We start from the raw sequence: 18404 nt of genomic DNA on the forward strand, positions 1-18404 counted from the left end.
CACACACACACACACAGGCATGTGCAAGGTGTGGGGAAGAATGAATGAATGCCAATGCTCTGGGATTTAGAAAGTTTAAAGGAAAAAAATCATACAGCACCCACTCTATTTGTGGCTATTCGCAGCTTATCCACGTTTTTTTATCAATTCCAAGGTTACAAGTGAACTTTAATTAAAAAATAAAGTAAAATAAAATAAAACCACAATGTCATTAATATTTTTTTTCAAGATTTATTTATTTATTCATGAGAGACACAGAAAGAGAGGCAGAGACACAGGCAGAGGGAGGAGAGCAGGCTCCATACAAGGAGCCTGATGTGGGACTTGATCCTGAATCCAGGATCACACCCTGAGCCAAAGGCAGACACTCAACCACTGGGCTACCCAGGCATCCCACCATGTCATTAATAAATAGCAATCAGTTCATGGTACATCCATATGAACACATCTCTTAGATGTAAAATATTAAGTGCCTAAAATTTTAATATTTATCATTGTGTTTTCATCCTTAACTTTCCATTTATGAAAATTGTTGTTAATAATATATAATAATGAGTAGTGTTATAAGCTTGAGAAATATTTTGTTCAACAGTTTTTGTTGTTGTTGTTTGTTTGTTTGTTTGTTTTTTTTTGGGGGGGGGTGGCCAAAGAAAAAATACTCAGACCTGGAGTGAATCACGATGTGATAGAGCCTCCATTGTATTTTAAAGTGTAAATTCTGTTTTAAGCTTTTCCACTCTACTTGAGAAAGAGCAACGACAAAATTCCCAAATGTCAACACAGATGGAAGTTGAGAGGAACAGCAATGAAATTTAAAATGCAAACTATAACCCAAAAAAAGAAGTACTCTTCCTTTCTCCTTTATAACACTATGATGACTATCCCCAAAGAAGAAAATCCCCATTTTCTGCCCCGTTTTTACACAGATATTAGCACACTGAATAGGAAAACATTTATTCTGATTCGGATGAGACACGATATAAAAGCCATTTATGTACACACACACATATAATATGTATGTATACACAAATATATAATACGTATTTACAGCATAGCCAGAGGTTTTCTTTTGAATGCCTGTTTACCAGACTTACCCCATGAAAAACCTAAATCAGTGCTTGTAGAGGATATAATTATTACTGAATTCAGACCCAAAATCACCCTCAAGAACCTCAATTTACAATGCTGCTTTATCTCAAGCCAAAATCAAGCCTGAATTGTGATCATTTGGGATGGCAATCCAGATAATCTATTTCACTCACTTTTAAGAGACCACCTTAAAAAGGAATGTGCTACCTATTAAGTGAACTTGAATAACCCCTTTTTTAAAGTTAGTGAAACAGCTTCATGTGCTAGTGTTAATACTGTTATTCAAGAACATTTTGTAGATGACTTTAACAGCTCACGTAACAAGTTAAAATTCTAATTCATTAAGAAAACAAAGTCTGGTTTACAATCTAAATAACATTGATTTGAAACAGAAAATAAAAACTACACACCTCTTCCCCTTAGTAATAAAAACGAAATGATATTTTGGTAAACCAAAGTAATATCAGCAAATAGAAGGCTTACACATCCTAGCATTTGCTATGCCATAAAAAATAATAATAATAATAAAGACGTTCCTAGGAAATCTTTATAAAATTTTAACAGTGAAGGTGAATGAAGCCAGCAAGGATAGAAATTACTACTGGCCTGGCTGGAAAAGCATGTTGGGCCTGAGGCAAAAGAAGTCTTTTAAATAGGAGAATGTTCTGAAATAGAAAGCATGTTAAATAGAATTGCCTGAGGACGGTTAGGAAATGAAAAATTACACTAACTGCATTGGGAACAGCAACCTGATAAAAGCACAATGCACAAATTACAATCTTCTTCACAAGTAGTATTAGACATGAGAAAGGTTAAGCTGTATGTGAGAGAGGTTTTGCCCACCACAGGCCACTACATGATAGAAGAATTACTTTCAAGCATTTCCAGGGACCTTCCAACAACTATGGTAATAAATATTTCTGTATTTCTAATATTATAGAACAAGCGGGACCAGACCCCCCATCAATATCTACTTGCAAAGCACCCCCTGAATAAAAGCCTCTAATTCTAAGCTCTCTGGAAAACACCTAAAAGGCATAATGTGTTCCCTAAATATATTCTTCTCTTCTTAAACTCAAGACACACTTTCAGCATCTCAGAGATGCACAGTGAGTCAGCATGTACGGAGCAGCTATAAGGTGGAGAACATAATACTGAAGAGAGAAGGAAAACAGCATTTCATTGGAAGAATTTGATTAGCACTTCTTCATGACCACAAATACTTTTATAAACTAATTTTTATTATTACAAGGGTAACTATTAAGTATGCAAAGTAAGCAGGAGCAAAAGAAATAAACAGTATAGTATAAACACAAGAAGAATATGCTAGAAGAAACTAGCATATAGAGGAAATAAGAAAAGCAAGTCATAAAATATAAAATACTCGTGTTCATTCACACACACCCATCCACAAGTCTGTCAATAGTTTGAAGGTGGTCCAGGAATAATCCTTCCAACCCTTCTCTCTTACAAGCAGAGACCAACTCAGGAATAATGCAAGTCATAATGAGTCAGTGCAAATAAGCTAGATTCTTAGGACAACAAAGTTAGGAACAGCTGTCATAGTCTGAGTCAAAGTAAGGCTGGCACATCCTGAAAGGTCTTGGGCCATTACAGCACAGAGGTGCTACCTAATTTCACTTTATCAAGAAAAACCGGATTTACTTTGGCTGTTTAGTTTCATTTTGTGTTTGTTTTTGCCTTATGGGACAGATTAAATGCATTTAGCATATGAAAATATGACATAACTAAGAATCACCCAAATGAAAAGGGCACTGTGGACAAGCCGTGTCAAATCACTTGGGGAAGACATGGCTACCTAGTTGGGCCCAGTTAATTAAGTACGTGGCATATCTCCACGTTAACGTTTACAACATCATCCATTTATATTTCTCTTCAAGTATTCAGTATTTAAAAAAACAAAAGTCACCAGTCAATAATTGCTAACTCCCTCTCTTAGGCAAAATCAGAATCACTATGGGAATACTTTCCTCTGTTATCAAGAACACAAAGCTGACTGAACCTCTCCCTCCTTAGTCTTCCCTTTCATTATCTTCATCAGTCATACCACCTCTTTCTAGAAAAACTCTTCCTCCTAATACAATATTTTGAATACATGGAGTTAAACAATACATATTATAAGAATTCATGTTATACATTTCTTTTTATCTTTTTCCATGAGGTTACTAGACAATTTGAAATTACATATGTGGCTGATATTATATTTCCTTTCAGTAGTGCTGATCTAGATGAGACACTTAGGGTAGGGGCAGGAGGAGGCCCTCAGCATTCATGTGCATTTCTGAGACCTTTCTGACTGGGTGACAATCATCAAAATATCTCCCTAATTCAGGAATGGGTGCCCTTAACTTACTTAGGAATTGCTTCAGTGCCTCTAAAAAGAGTCCGCAATCCCTTCCAAAATGGGTTTATCTGTTAAAGAAATATGCTGATAGGTTATCAAATATGATTTATGAACTATTTTAAAGGCTTCGGTTCTTTCATGCAATTCTTACACAAGCATATTTTGCAACTGAACAATTTTTGCAACTTTCACTTAAAAGCAACAAAAACTGTATAGAGGTCATATGATAACTTCATTATAGTTTTAATGAAGATTGTTTTAACTATCATATACTTTGACTCCTTCCAAAAAAGTCTCAGACGTTGTCCACACTTGTCAAGACTCAGTCCCTCTTTTATTAATTTTTTTTAAATTTTTATTTACTGATGATAGTCACACAGAGAGAGAGAGGCAGAGACACAGGCAGAGGGAGAAGCAGGCTCCATGCACCGGGAGCCCGATGTGGGATTCGATCCCGGGTCTCCAGGATCGCGCCCTGGGCCAAAGGCAGGCGCCAAACCGCAGCGCCACCCAGAGATCCCTCAGTCCCTCTTTTACAGAGAAATGGTATTAAGAATTTCAGGCAACTCAAATGAACTTCTATGTGGCACATACTCCCCTTCCTTAACAGAATAGGGTATGCTTTCATCTGTCTTATACTGAATTTTACACACAAATATCTACTATAACTGCATTTATTCGTTCATCTCCCCAGTCCAAGCTCCCAACAGGGAGGAAGCCTACTTTACTCAAAATTGCCTTACTATAACATAGAGAAATGCCTAAGACAATAAAGATATTGAAAACAGGTTAAATAAGCAAATTAATGAAGAAGCCTATGACCCAGATGCACACAAATATCCTGGAACACCAGTGTGGGGAATAATTTTCTATATGTAGTCACCTTCTGTACCTTATCCTAAAGACCTATATGCAACACTGAAACTCACAATGCAATTGTTAAGAAAAAGTAACTCTGATAGTGATAAACTAAAATTCCCTTTACCAATAGTAAGTAGAAAAATCATTTTGACCATTAAAAAATTAAATAATCTGGTTAGCTACATGGATATATATAGACTATTCATTTTCAAAAAATTAGAGCATATAGCTTAAATATTTATAGAATAAAATTTGGTCCACTACTAACTCAGTTTTAAATTGAGATTGGGGTCATGCTGTGCCTTGCTAATCATAATATCTGTGAAACAGCAGCATCAGCACCACCTGAGAGCTCCTTCGAAATGCAGATCTCAGACCCAGTGCACATAAAATGATGCATACATAAATCATAATTATTATTATTATTACTGTGATGATGACAACTTATTATCAGTAGAATTGGCAGACATCTCTTAGATGCTCAGCGCCTCATATTCATCACAGTGAGTAATGAATGTAGAATGAACAATCCTCAAAAGTTCCACTTACTTTTCTGCTTAAAAATGGGTAAATTTTTAGCTATCACACTCATAAATTCTACAAATTTCGCCAAATAAATGTGCTAAGAACTTTCATCTCTCAACATCTAAGCAATTTCTGTCTGGAAGTTGACATGATCTGATTTCTATTATATTAATAGCACAATGAATCTGACAAACATCAAAGTAAATATTAAGATTGAAGTAAACCAAAGGCTAATTTCAGTTAGATAAAAAGCAGCTCATCTTAAGGAATATTAACATTACCTTAGCTAAGATTTAACACATTCATTCCTACAAGTAAAAGTATAGCAAAATTTTTTTGAAGATTTGCTTCTTATTTAAGCCAAGTAAACACAAAATGAATGAAATTTGTTCTTTTTCTTGAAACTTGTTTTTTAAAGCAACATTTTTACAATATAGAGCTGAACAATATGTAATACTGTCAAGCGGTTCTAAGATATGAAATAAGAAAAACCTTAAAATGTCAAATTAAAATTCAATCTACATACATTTATAATACATATCAAGTAATGTTATGGTATAAGAAAAAATATGAAAAGTAAATATTGAAAAAACTGTAACACAAGATAACAATTGTCATCATTCATATATTTCAGTGATACCTAGCTAAATGCTAATTTATTTTTGGGCCAAGTGACTTCCTAATACAAGTCTGTCAGTTTATGATCTTCAAAAAGAATCAAATAACCATAGGCAATAAAATAAACCTCAACCCAAACCTCAAGCCTTACATAAAAATTTACTCGAGATGGGTCATATATTTGCATGTAAAATGTAAACCAATAAAACTTCTAGGAGAAATGTTAGAGGAAATCTTCAGATTCTAGAGCTAGGCAAAGAGCTCTTACACATGAGAACAAAAGCACAACCCAGACAGCAACAACAATAAAAATCAATAAATTGGACTTTATGAAAATTAAAAACATTTCTGTTAAAGACCCTCTTTAGAAGATGCAAAGATAAATAGTTACAAAACGAATATCTGACAAAGAACTTATATCTAGAATACATTTTTTTAAAAGTCTCAAACTCAAAGGTTAAAAAAAATAATAATAATCAACCCAATTAGAAAATGGACAAACAGCATAAGAAAACATTTCCCCAAACAGGACCTATAATTAGCAAGTAACATTTAAAAAGATTTTCAACATAATTAGCTCTTAGAAAAATGCTAATTAAAACCATAATGATCTATCCCCATACAACTAACAGAACTTCTACTATTAAAAAATGTGACTAAAACCAAATGTTAACAAGGATGCAGACGAACTAGATCTTGCACATATATCTGGTTGGAATGCAGAATGGCACAGACACTATGGAATAGTTTGGCAATTTCTTATAACACTAACATATTCTTGCCATATGAATCAACAATCACACTCATAGGCATTTCTCCCAGAAAAGTAAAACCCGTATGTAAATATTAATATTTCAAATTTATTGAAATATTTTTAATAGCCAAAAACTAGAAATAATCCATATGTCCTTCAATAGGTAAACAGTTAAGCTGTGATACATATACACACAGTAAAATACTATTCAGTGACAAAAAGGAACAAACTAGTGATCTATGCAACTTGGATAGATCTCAAGAGCATTATGCTGAGTGAAAAAAAGTCAATGACCAAAGATTACATACTGTAGGATTTAATTTTCATATCATTATAAAAAAGGAAAAGAAATGTTACAGAGATGGAAAACAAACCACTGGTTGCCAAAGGTTAGAGATGGGGTAAGAGGGTAGTGTGAGTAAAAAAGAACGAGGGAGTTCCTTTCTAACTGCAGATGTAATAGTTCCATATCATCATCATCATGGTGGTGGTTACATTAATATATACTTGTGATTAAATTGCAAAGAAGTAGATACACACAAATAAGTGCATGCAAAAAAAAAAAAAAACTCATGAAATCTGAAAGAGGTCTGCAGATTGTATCAATGTTCACTTCTTGGTTTTGAGACTGCAATATAGTTATGCAAGAATACTGCCATGGGGGCAAGCTTGAGAAAGGGTACAGGAGCCTTCTTTGAACTATTTTGCAACTTCCTATTAGTCTATAATTATTTCAAAATATTTATTTTTTAAATCCAGCCTAACACAATTTTCAGTTCTCAAAATTCACTCTATTTTTAAATGTCCTCTAACCTTTTTTTTTTCTTTTCTTTTGGCTTATTGTTTTTTGTTTGTTTTTAATGTCTTCTAGCACTAAAGGTACTCTGGACCTACTACAACAAAACTTCAGTTATTTTAATACACTTGCTTCTATGTACTTCCTGCTTCTCCATTGTATTTATGAGTAGAGGTTTACCTAATACTGCATGAATAGCATATAGTTTTCAATAAAGGGCACCTTGGGGAAGTGAAGCAAAAAAAGATCTGTTAGTTTCATTACATTCTTATCGCTAGCAAGCACAATTTTAAACAACCAGCATAACACTGCCAACTGAAACGGTCAAGAGGATTGAAGACTCCCATGTGTAAATAACAACAACAACAAAAATATACAAATAACAAAAGTCTCAGAGATTTTTAATGCAGAAAGATGAGAGCTGGAAAAAACATGGAATTGACAAACATGAACTCATTCGTGAAACTCCAAATCCTGGAATAATAACTAACCCTCTGGAGAGAAGACTATAAAGCAATTAAAAAGCAATAGTAAGTTAGAGATAATTACTCATGATCTAAATAATGGTACACAATAATCATGGGTAGTAAGATCATAATCTCTTAGGAGAGAAAACTTTTTTTTTCTTTTTTAAGATTTTATTTATTGGGACGCCAGGCAGCTCAGCTAAGGTTAAGCATCTGCGTTCGGCTCAGGGCGTGATCCTGGAGTTCCAGGACCCAGTCCCACATCAGGATACCCGCAGGGAGCCTGCTTCTCCCTCTGCCTGTGTCTCTGCCTCTCTCTCCGTGTCTATCATGAATAAATAAATAAAATATTTTAAAAAATAAAAAGATTTTATTTCTTCGAGAGAGAGAGAGAGAACCAGCACAAACAGGAAGAGCAGAAGGAAAGGGAGAGAGTGAATCTTACACAGACTCCACACTGAGCATGGAGCCCAATGTGGGGCTTGATTCCAGGACCCTGAGATCATGACCTGAGCTGAAACCAAGAGTTGGATGCTTAAATGACTGTTCCACCCAGGTGCCCCTTAGGAAAGAAAACTAATACGACACTAGACACAGCAATGATCTTCTACTCTGACATCAAAGAATTGTTGTACTCAAAAAAAAAAACAAAAAAAAAAAGAACTGTTGTACTCTTCCACAAATTGCTCTTTCATCCTATTATCACAAACAAAACACTAAACTTGCCTATAATGATAAAATCCTATATTTATATAAAAAGTCTGTGCTAGGTATGTTGTAAGAATGACAGTTACACATCTGAAGCTTTCAAAAGAAAAACATATGAAGGTATATTGTTAAAGCCCCATAAACATACAGGTCATTACATAACGAAACACAATCTGTGTTTAAAGATTGAGCATAAATTAACTGACATCTTTTAGTTCTTCTTTCTAACCTCACAAATACAATATAACTTGAAGATAAATCAGATCATTTTTAATGAACCCAAGAATACATGAAAAAGTGCTAGTAATTGACAAATTCATTTCCTCCCAAAATATTCTCATATTTTAAAGAGTAAAATATCTGTGAAATTAAAAGGAAAAGATAGTGATGTGCCCAAGTCTTGGAGCCAGGTAGCTGAGGAGACCCAATCAGCTTATTTTGGACCAGAGCAGTCCAAAGTCTCTATATTCCCCTAAGAAAATAATCCAGAAAAAAATACTGATAAGTTTTAGAGAAATGAAAGCCATGACTCAGGGACTGATAATATTGAGGGATGTGGCTCTAGACTTCTCCTGAGATAAATGAAAACACCTGAGTTCTGCTCAGAAGGTTTTGTATACAGATATGAGATTAGAGAACTACAACATATATTCTCCCCAGGACTTTTCATCTTAGGCAGAAGTAGTGTCCTTTATGGAGAAAAGGAAAGAGTTCTGGCATGCTCTCATTAGGTAAGGCCAAAGGACTTTTCTCAGAAAGATGTGAATAATTAAAAGCCTTGACTACTGAGGCTCACTTTCAGCTAAGAATGACCATGAGACAGTTCCGGTCAATAATTTTTAAAGCGAAAGACCTAGATGGAGTTTACAGGAAATCTAATGTATGCTTGGCTAAAATGGACAAAGTAAGCTGGCATGAACATGCTCCTACTGGGAAGACAGATGTGAGGTTTAGATGTGCCCCACCATCTTCTAAGCATAAGAATAAAGACCGTGGGCAAAGGAGAGTAGAGCAGAAAGATAAAGGGCTCAGTGCTAAAGCCCAAACCATTCACCTTCACCTTCTTAGTGAGAAATAAGAAGTTCTACTTTAATAACTCAGTTTGTGGGATTTTCTGTTTATTGAGGGTACATAGGGTTTTCTGTTATAGAGACCTACATAAATAACTGATTTTATTATGCTTCTGCAACAGAGAACGTACCTGTATAATGCAGTTATTCATAATTAAATGTAACCTGTGGCTGGTTTTTACAATTTATGAAAATGAAAATAAATTAGATATGATATTGAGTAACATATGATTTCACTGGTAAAAGAAATATTTAATTCTCACTTGCTAAATATTTGGAAAACTTCAAGGTTACCTATACAAGAAGTGTACCTGTAGACTTGGTTTCTGATTCTCCTATTTTAGATTACAAACCTAGAGTACATACCCATAGACTGTGACTCATTGTAATTTCTGTTCAACAGATCAACTAAAACATACATGAATATTCCATTTTTCTGTTTTTTATCTCATTGCAAAATAAACATATCAAAAATAGCTGAACTCATCAAGTAAAGAGAGAGAAAAGACAAGGCAAAATATAGGATTTAAGTTTCATTCTTACTAATAGATTATATGTTCCGATTCCACTGGACAATTCTTTCATTTTCAAACTTTTAAGCTGCTGTTACATATTTTCTCTTATTTTCAAAGTTATTCCTGTTTATCAATAAACCTGATATAACCATTCCTCCAACCATCCAGAGTTCAGGAGAAAGAAAATCCCAGTAGCTGTTTGATGCCCAAGAATATGAACAGTTAGCAGTCAGATCAAAGACGAGAAAAGACAGAAAAGGAAGATCAAAAGAAGAGTGATTGTAAGCTTCTGCAGGCTAGCATTTACCTCTCTCTCTAAAGGGAGTTTTGTGCTCATTATATCCAGGGCTCATCTTGCCTTCAGCTTATAGTAAACAGGCAATTGCCTTATCATTTCCTCCCCAAATTAAAGGATCAAAGTTTAAACATATTCTTTTCCTTGTATACTAGACTATAATTAAAATTACTACTTCCAAAAAAAAAAAAATTACCACCTCCTCACCTCATTCACACAATGCTCTACTAGGAAAGAGAAAGAACCCCTAAAAGTAAAGACACCATCCAACAAAATGAAGAGTTGTGGAAAATTCCTGGTCATGTTATTTATCTGATGCTTGATTTTATGATATAGCATTAAAGAAGCTAACAGTAATAAACTCTTTTGAAAATAATATCTTAGTGAATATTTATGATGGAAGGCTATGTTGCTTATATTATTATCATCATCAAATAACTATTATTTATTCACTGAGGATCTTTAATATATCCCTAGTCCCCAAGACACTCCTAGAAGATAGGTCCCACCCAATTCTTTCCAGAAGAAACTGAGGCTCACAGAGTTTGGTGAATTTGCTCTCAGATTCAAAGCTATTAGCACACATGAGAGCTCAAATTCAAGCTTCATCTGACTCTTATACTTTGCAACACACACACAGCAATATTTTTATACATTTTCCCATTTTACATGTTAGGAAACTAAATCTAGAACCTAAATTATTCTAATTACTTAAACATCAAAAACACAAGTTTTACAAATTAGTCACTATAACTTAAATAACATCAAATAAGATGCAACATAATTATATAATAAATTAATGACTGCAGATTGTATAATAACATATGTTTAATGCGGCTTTACCTTTTATTAATGTACTTAGTTCCTGTTACTCTAAACACAAAACAGAATCTGCTGCTTTGGGATGTTAAGCACAAAAGAACCCTGGGTTCAAAACAGTGGTAAGCATCTACTGATGGGTAGACATCATAAGAGGAGAATGTACTCTTCAGTAAAAAATAAACTTACTTCAGAATGAACTGGTAGCAGCGATTCTCTCCAATGAAAGCACTTTCATGTTTTCCTTTAATATCTATAAATGTATAATTGAAGTTTAATCCATGCTTTCAAATAACAGCAGCATGATATTCGTATCAGTCTAAAACTATAGCACATTTCACAGGGACTGTATTAACATCTTGCTGACTAACTAGGGCCAGCTTGGTGGGAGCTGAACTGAATCCTCTAAGAAGTTATCACATAAAGAGTCATTTCTCAGGAGGTGGTACAGCAGGCACCAGAGCCTAAACTAAACCAAAATGCTCCATCAAGTCATTTTAAGGCACTTTGAAAATGAAAAGAGGTCAGAGCCTCTTGCCCACCACTGTAGAAAATTCAGGAGTAACTGGAATTGGTACAGATCTCAGCTGCAAAGGGCAAATAAATCTACTAGTACAGAAGACTGGGCAAGATACATCTTGTATACTTCAGATTTTTCCCTGCCTTCTAGAATCACTGACATTTGACTTTCCTCAGAGCCAACAACTTGGCCAGGTACTGAGAAAAAAGTGCACCATGCGGCTTTGATATAAAACTTCTATGCTGTGAGAATCAATTTTTGGTGTGGCTGCTGATACACCAAATCCAAAGTACTTTCCCACTCTGATTAGCTACCAATGCAAAAGCTATTTTCATCTCTAACAAAATAGAGATGTTCACTGTAATTGTAACATGTAGTGTACTTGGGGTCACAGAAACCTCTCCTCCCATTCTTGGGCACACAATCTGACATCAGGCTCTCTAAAACTGAATACCCTTCAGTGATTAAACCTTTAGGCTCTGTGAAAGTATCTAATTAATAATGGTTTTCTTGATTTTCTCTAGTTATCTTCAACTCTTTACTCAGACATATATTTCCCTTCCCTAGACTGTCATACATCATCCCCTGGTAACTACTGCTTCTTTTCTGTTCATCCAAGCATTCCCAACATTTTTAGCTTAAGATAAGTTGACTCATTGCTATGAAAAAAGAGAAAAATAAACAGACTCAGAACACATTCATTCAAATACTATACTGTTCCCTATAAACCAGGTATACTAAACAAACAATACCGAAAAAGTGCCCACCCGTGGGAGCAAACAATCTAGTAGGGGATACAAAAAGGCAAAAAGATAATTACATTACAGTGGATGAACATCCATAGGATGGGGGTGTTCAAAGTGATACTTAAGAAGTCAGGCTCCTCATCCAGCCTGGAAGAAGGTATAGGACGGGGAGAAATCAAGAAAGGTCTATGTCTCTAAGCTGTTTCCAGAAGCATGTATAGGGACATATAAGATAAGCAAAGTATGCGTAAAACAGAACAAACAGCATGTACAAAAGCACAGCTAGAACCATTATCTAGACCAAAACATGTGGCCTCCAACACAGAATATTCTGGTACACTTTCAACTGATATTCCTTCAACATTTGTTAAAGAACTATTTAAGGACGACTGAGTGGCTCAGCAGTTGAGCATCCACCTTCAGCTCAGGGCATAGTCCTGGAGCCCCAGGATCGAGTCCTGCATCAGGCTCCCCTCCAGGAGCCTGCTTCTCCCTCTGCCTCTCTCTCTCTGTGTCTCTCATGAATAAATAAATATTTTTTAAAATCTATTTAATGGGGTAGAGGAAAATTATATTAGTAAAAAGTATATAAAAGGATTCACTTGTTCATTCATTTCCACTAAGCTAAAGGAGTCACTTTTGATAAAGATCAAAAATGTATCCAGTGCTTAATCTTTTGCCTTTTTTTCAGTGATTTTTCTAGATCCCTAACTTCTTGTGAGCCCACACAAACTAAGAAATGAAAACTTTCAATATTTTAAAAGTGCATGTGTAAAATGGATATCATGTTTCCAATTTATTCTAGTGATATTTAGTGCCCCTTATAAAATGGCTCTCAGACATCTCAGCTACCTCTCCAGACCCATAGGCTCCCTCTGGTTAGATGGTACAGAGTGAGAAGGAAGGTCCAAAGATAAGGCTATAAAGGTAGACAAGAGACCAGATAATACAGACTCTTGCACATCATGAGAAATAGTCTGTAATACCTTAAAAACCATGGGGAATTATTGAGAAAATTTGAAAAGAGGGAGCAACTATGGGACTGTGCAAACCAGGCTAGAGATGCTAGAAACTTGAGTAGGATGAAAGCAGTAGAAATATAAAATGGCATGTAGTTGAAAAACAGGAGCTATAATTGACTAGACTTGGAGATAAGAAGAAAGAAGAGGTGATAATTAGGGATAAGTGTTAAGGTTTTAGGCTTGAGTAGTTGGTAAATAAGAATACCACACAGAGAGATAGGGTATAAAGGGACAAACAGGTTTGGGATGAAAAACCTTAAGTTTGGTTTATACGTGTTGAATTTTGTACCACTAGGACATCAGAAAATGAAGCTATTTATAAATATGATCAAGACAAGGAGATTTGGGGTTGAAGATAAGACATGGCAGCCTCAGTAGATAGATGGAATCCATAGGATAGGGGAGAATGCCCAGGGAAAGTATACAAAGTAGAAATACAAAAAAGGACATAGGGAAGAGCCCTGAGAATCTCTCAAGTTAAACGGTCAGAAAGAAATAGAGGAAAAACCATTAGAGAAAATAGAAGAAAAGCAAAAGATTTTCATGGCTCCAGGGATCCACAAACTGGCACAAAATGTCCAATGCGAGAGATAAAGAGGATTCATTAAATTACCAAGAAGTCATTGTTTGTAAACTTGTTGAAAATAGTTCTAGAAAGAAAGATCAACCCCAGCCTCAGTACTACTAACTATGTGAACTTAAGCATTTGACCAAATCTCAGATTCTTCATCTGTAAGTCATGAAAAACAAAAACCCTTCCTACCTCATGGTTTTGTTATCAGGATTAAATCAAAATCTAAAAATACTATGTAAACTTTAAACAGGGGGTAGAGACAAGTGTTATTGCAACTGTGCTGTTCTTCAAGCCATTCACAAATGTCAATTCTCTGTCTTCACACCCATGGCTCAGAAGTCACATTTGACTTTCACTGGCCAATATAATGCGTCAGCAGAAGTGACTCACTCCTAAACAAAAACTGTAAGAAACAGTGTATAGTTTAACATGCTCTGTGTTCCCTACAGCTAACATTATAGAAGATGAACTGAAGCCTTCACCATCCTAAATCCTTGAGTGATGGCCATGAGAAGAGCCTAACTCACGATGACATGTAATACAGGGACAATTAAATGTTACTGTTTTAAAACACTAAGATTTTGAAATTATGATCACAGCAGCTAATTGCAGTATAAATAACAGATGATAAAAGGACAGCCAAAAGGAAAATCCCATCTTAGAAGGTAATCAATGAGACATAAGGGCTATCACAATGCCCTTATGTACTAATTTTTATTTCTCAGAGTAATTCATTAGTCCTCACACTTGATTCAACAGTCTTACAGTTACAGAAAAGGTAAACAAATGTACTTAACAGAGTTTCTAACAAAGATACCTTCGTTGGGAAAGAATGAGACAGTCCATCAATGACAAGAAACTGTCTCCCTCATCATCATTCTTAAATACTGTTGTTTGAGCTCTAATTTTTTTTTACTCCTTAGTTAGCTCTACTCTGCCCCTGAATGACTGGTTGTATATTTGTGTTAGGCTGAAGACACAACACCTCAGTGGTTTATTAGAAATAAACAGAAAATATAAAAAGTAACCAGGACCGGGATCCCTGGGTGGCACAGCGGTTTGGCGCCTGCCTTTGGCCCAGGGCGCGATCCTGGAGACACGGGATCGAATCCCACGTAGGGCTCCCGGTGCATGGAGCCTGCTTCTCCCTCTGCCTGTGTCTCTGCCTCTCTCTCTCTCTCTGTGACTATCATAAATAAATAAAAATTTAAAAAAAAAAATTTAAAAAGTAACCAGGACCAAACTTTATGAAGGAAGAATTTTTTTATTCTTTAAATGTTAACAGTAAAAGTTGCCGCTGCCAAATGCCAAGTTACTATCTGATATGCCTAAATGCAACATGTGTGCTGGAAAATGGCAACTACTCAGAACCAAGGCCAGAAGTAGAATCCAGGTCAGAATGAGGCACAAGAGCCCACTGGACCAGCCTTTTCACCAAGAACACTGGATTGCCCCATCTTTATCCTGGCCTTTGTCCCTCTCATTAGTTTTGACATGAAAGAGGATCGTAACTGCTTCAATCCCAATGAAGCTGAAGTGAATTACATGAAAGAAACACTTTACCAAGGGTTGTCCAGCTGTCACCTCTTTTTTTTTTTTATGGGGTGGGGAAATGTAAACAAAACATTTCACAATTCTTCTTTTAGAAACGTCTTAAGTATCATTTACAAAGCATAGAAATAAATTAGTATCATCATAAATAAGCACATTAAAGTTTGTCCACCATCTTTCGCTCTAAGATTTTTGAGTATTTGTAAATCAAATCCAATTCTGAACTATGAAGATTATGCACTTTGAAAGCATAAACTGTAAATACTGAGAGCAATCTCACAAAGCTGTAGAAGGGCCCAACCTGATGAGCCCAGCAACAGCTCAAGCAGACTACTCTGAGAAGGGCTCTTTCAACAGGATATACAGACTCTGCAATGAGATGTTACATTGAACTTTGTGTTCCTTTTTAGTTCATAGGGAATCCTTAGTAAATGGTTGCTGGGGGGGGGGGAGCACCCGGGGGTTCAGTGGGTCAAGCATCTGCATTCAGCCTGGCCCCTGATTCCAGGGTCCTGAGATTGAGCCCAGCATCCAGTTCCCTGCTGAGCGGGGAGTCTGCTTTCCCTCTCCCCATACCCCTCCCCTGCTCATGCGCTCTCTCTCTCTGTCTCTCTCTCTCAAATAAATAAGATCTAAACAGTTGATGGATTAAATGCAGGTAGTAAGGGACAATGCCAAGACATGAATTTAAGATTTTTTTTTTCCAAATTCCAAATGAATCCTGTTTCATTACCCCCAATACTGCGTCTGGCCAATACCTCACTAGCCATCTTCTATTACTTGAAAATTTGATCATGCATGTTCTGTTACCACGGACGTTTTTTGTGCCGGAGTCACGTGGCTAAAAGGGCAGAAACCATGAAGTCATAATGCGCTTATCTCATAAATCTAACTACTTTCACTAATATAACAACTATTGTAATCTCAAAAACTATACTTTTGGAAGTTGAGCACACGACTAAAATTATCCTAGCGACTTAATTGTCCTAAACCAATTTAATATATTTTTTTTAATTTTTTTTTATTTATTTATGATAGTCACAGAGAGATAGAGAGAGAGGCAGAGACACAGGCGGAGGGAGAAGCAGGCTCCATGCACCGGGAGCCCGACGTGGGATTCGATCCCGGATCTGCAGGATCGCGCCCTGGGGCAAAGGCAGGCGCCAAACCGCTGCGCCACCCAGGGATCCCCTATCCTAAACCAATTTATTGCAGCACGACAGGAGACAAAACAAAGCTAAAGGCGCCTGGTCGACCTCTGGAAGTCAGGCCCAACGCAGGCAGATGCTGCTGACAAACGGCGACTCAATGTTGGCCCACGGAGGTGGGAAACAGAGCGGCCAACATACACTTGCTGTTCCCCAGGAGGGGAACTAGCAACAAGGGAAGAACGAAACTGCCTGAAAGGATCCAGTTGGATGTAAAAATCACAATATTTGCAATGAAATACACGGAAGTCGTAAAGGCGCGATCACACACGCCGGGAAAGCTCGTGGGCATCCCCCCATCCCCCCCCCCCCAGGAGGCCCGCGCGGGAGCCACAGCGCAACTCCGCTGATTCGGAAGCAGGGGAGGGGGAGGAGGAGAGTTTATTCAGGGCTGCCATGTCTACTCCGGGGGCCAGAGCCAGCACCCCCGCGCTCCCGCAGCCCCCGAACCCAGCTCGCGGAGCCCACCCGGCGCCAACCTCGAGCCGCTGCTGCCCTGCAAGGTCCGGCGGCGGGGCCGGGCGGGGCCGGCGGGGGCGGGGCCGGCGAGGGGCGGGGCCGGCGAGGGGCGGGGCCGGCGAGGGGCGGGACCCGCGCCTGGAAACGCCGCCGCCTTTCCCCTGGTGAAGGAAGGGGGGATGGGGAGGAGAACCCCGAGGTGGCGTCGGGCCGTACCTGCGCTGGAAGTCCGGGGCGAAGGGTTTCAGGTACGGGTCGATCTCCAGAAGTCGGGCTAGCTCCGGCACGTCCGCCAGGGCTGCCGCCAGCGCCTCCTCGGAGCAGTCGGCCCGAGCCGCCGAAGCCGCCATCTTCTGCTGCAGCCCGAGTAGCCGAGCCCGAGCGGGTCGATGGAGCCTGAGCGGGACCCTGAGCGCTCGCTGGAGGGAAGGCGGCGAGGGCGGCGAGGGCGGCGAGGGCGGAGCCGGAGGACGCTGAGGCGAGCTTCGGCGGCCCTGGGCCCTTTATAGCCGCAGAGCGCGGCCGTCGGCGCCCTTGTCCCCCGCCTCCTCGCGGCGGGGCGGAGCGGGCCCCGGGGCGATTCCCGGACGCGCGTCCCGAGGCGGGGAGGGGGCGAGGCGCCGGCCCTCCGCCCACTCAGGCGGCGGGCCCGGGCCCGGGGCCGGGGAGCCGGGCCGTGCCCCCCCCGCCCTTCCCTTCGCACCCCTCCCGCTCGTGGCGCCGCGGCCGGGCGGGTGTGTGGTTCCTGGCCGGGACCTTCCGAGAGTTCGGAGGCCCAGGGCGCCGATGCAGGCGAGCAGCCCCTTTGACTGAGGGGCGCGGGCGGCTGCGGGGTCGTGGCTCCCTGGGACACGTCCGCGCCGGGAACTCCTGCGGGCTTGTCCGCCGCACGGCTCGGCCGGCGAAGTCAGGGCGCTGGAAGGGCCCCGCGGAAGCTGACGGCCCGGCACGACCCTGCGTTGCCGGCGCAGACAACGGAAACCGTGGCGAGAACTGATCACCGTTTCCCAAACCTCCAAGACACACGAAAGGGGGTAAAAAGCAAAACACCTTTTTGCCTTTGTCTATGATTGTAAGAAACGTTTTTCAACGATTAAACTGAAGTATCCTCGGTAAGACACATGCTGTAGGGACGAGCACCGTCATCAGCTGCACCGCTTCCTAATGCAGTGCCCCCGCGGGAAATCCCTCTTGCTCTTGGCTTAAGAAGAGAGGACCCTCTGCGCACTTCCCGGTCGGAACTTACCCGGCTCTCTGATTCCCACTCACTGCTGCCAGCTCAACTATTCTTTTTTGGAAAATGCAGAATCGTGTGTACGTGGGGAGAATGGGGCCCCCCACCCAGGAGTCTCCAAATTGCTTTGAACCTAGGAACTGGACTCAAGTCTCTTTCCCCGTTAAGACTTGGGTATGGGGAATCCTAGGGGCTGTGGAAAAGAAAG

The 18404-nt window shown here is 39.1% G+C and overlaps 1 protein-coding gene across 5 annotated transcripts in view; it reads right to left on the reverse strand.

The window, feature by feature from the left end:
- Window positions 1-17819, reverse strand: part of GBE1 (1,4-alpha-glucan branching enzyme 1) — a 272117-nt gene extending 254298 nt beyond the window's left edge. For all 5 annotated transcript variants that reach the window (XR_011997302.1, XR_011997300.1, XR_011997299.1 and 2 more), the window contains exon 1: window positions 17179-17819. Coding sequence is in view for 1 of the 5 variants with exons in the window: in XM_025995626.2 (XP_025851411.2) it covers window positions 17179-17312 (134 nt within the window). In the remaining 4 variants the exon portion in view is untranslated. The remainder of the gene's footprint in view (window positions 1-17178) is intronic.
- Window positions 17820-18404: the final 585 nt, after the last annotated feature.

This window comes from Vulpes vulpes, chromosome 15 (assembly GCF_048418805.1).
Source record: "Vulpes vulpes isolate BD-2025 chromosome 15, VulVul3, whole genome shotgun sequence".
NCBI classification, from domain to species: Eukaryota; Metazoa; Chordata; class Mammalia; order Carnivora; family Canidae; genus Vulpes; species Vulpes vulpes.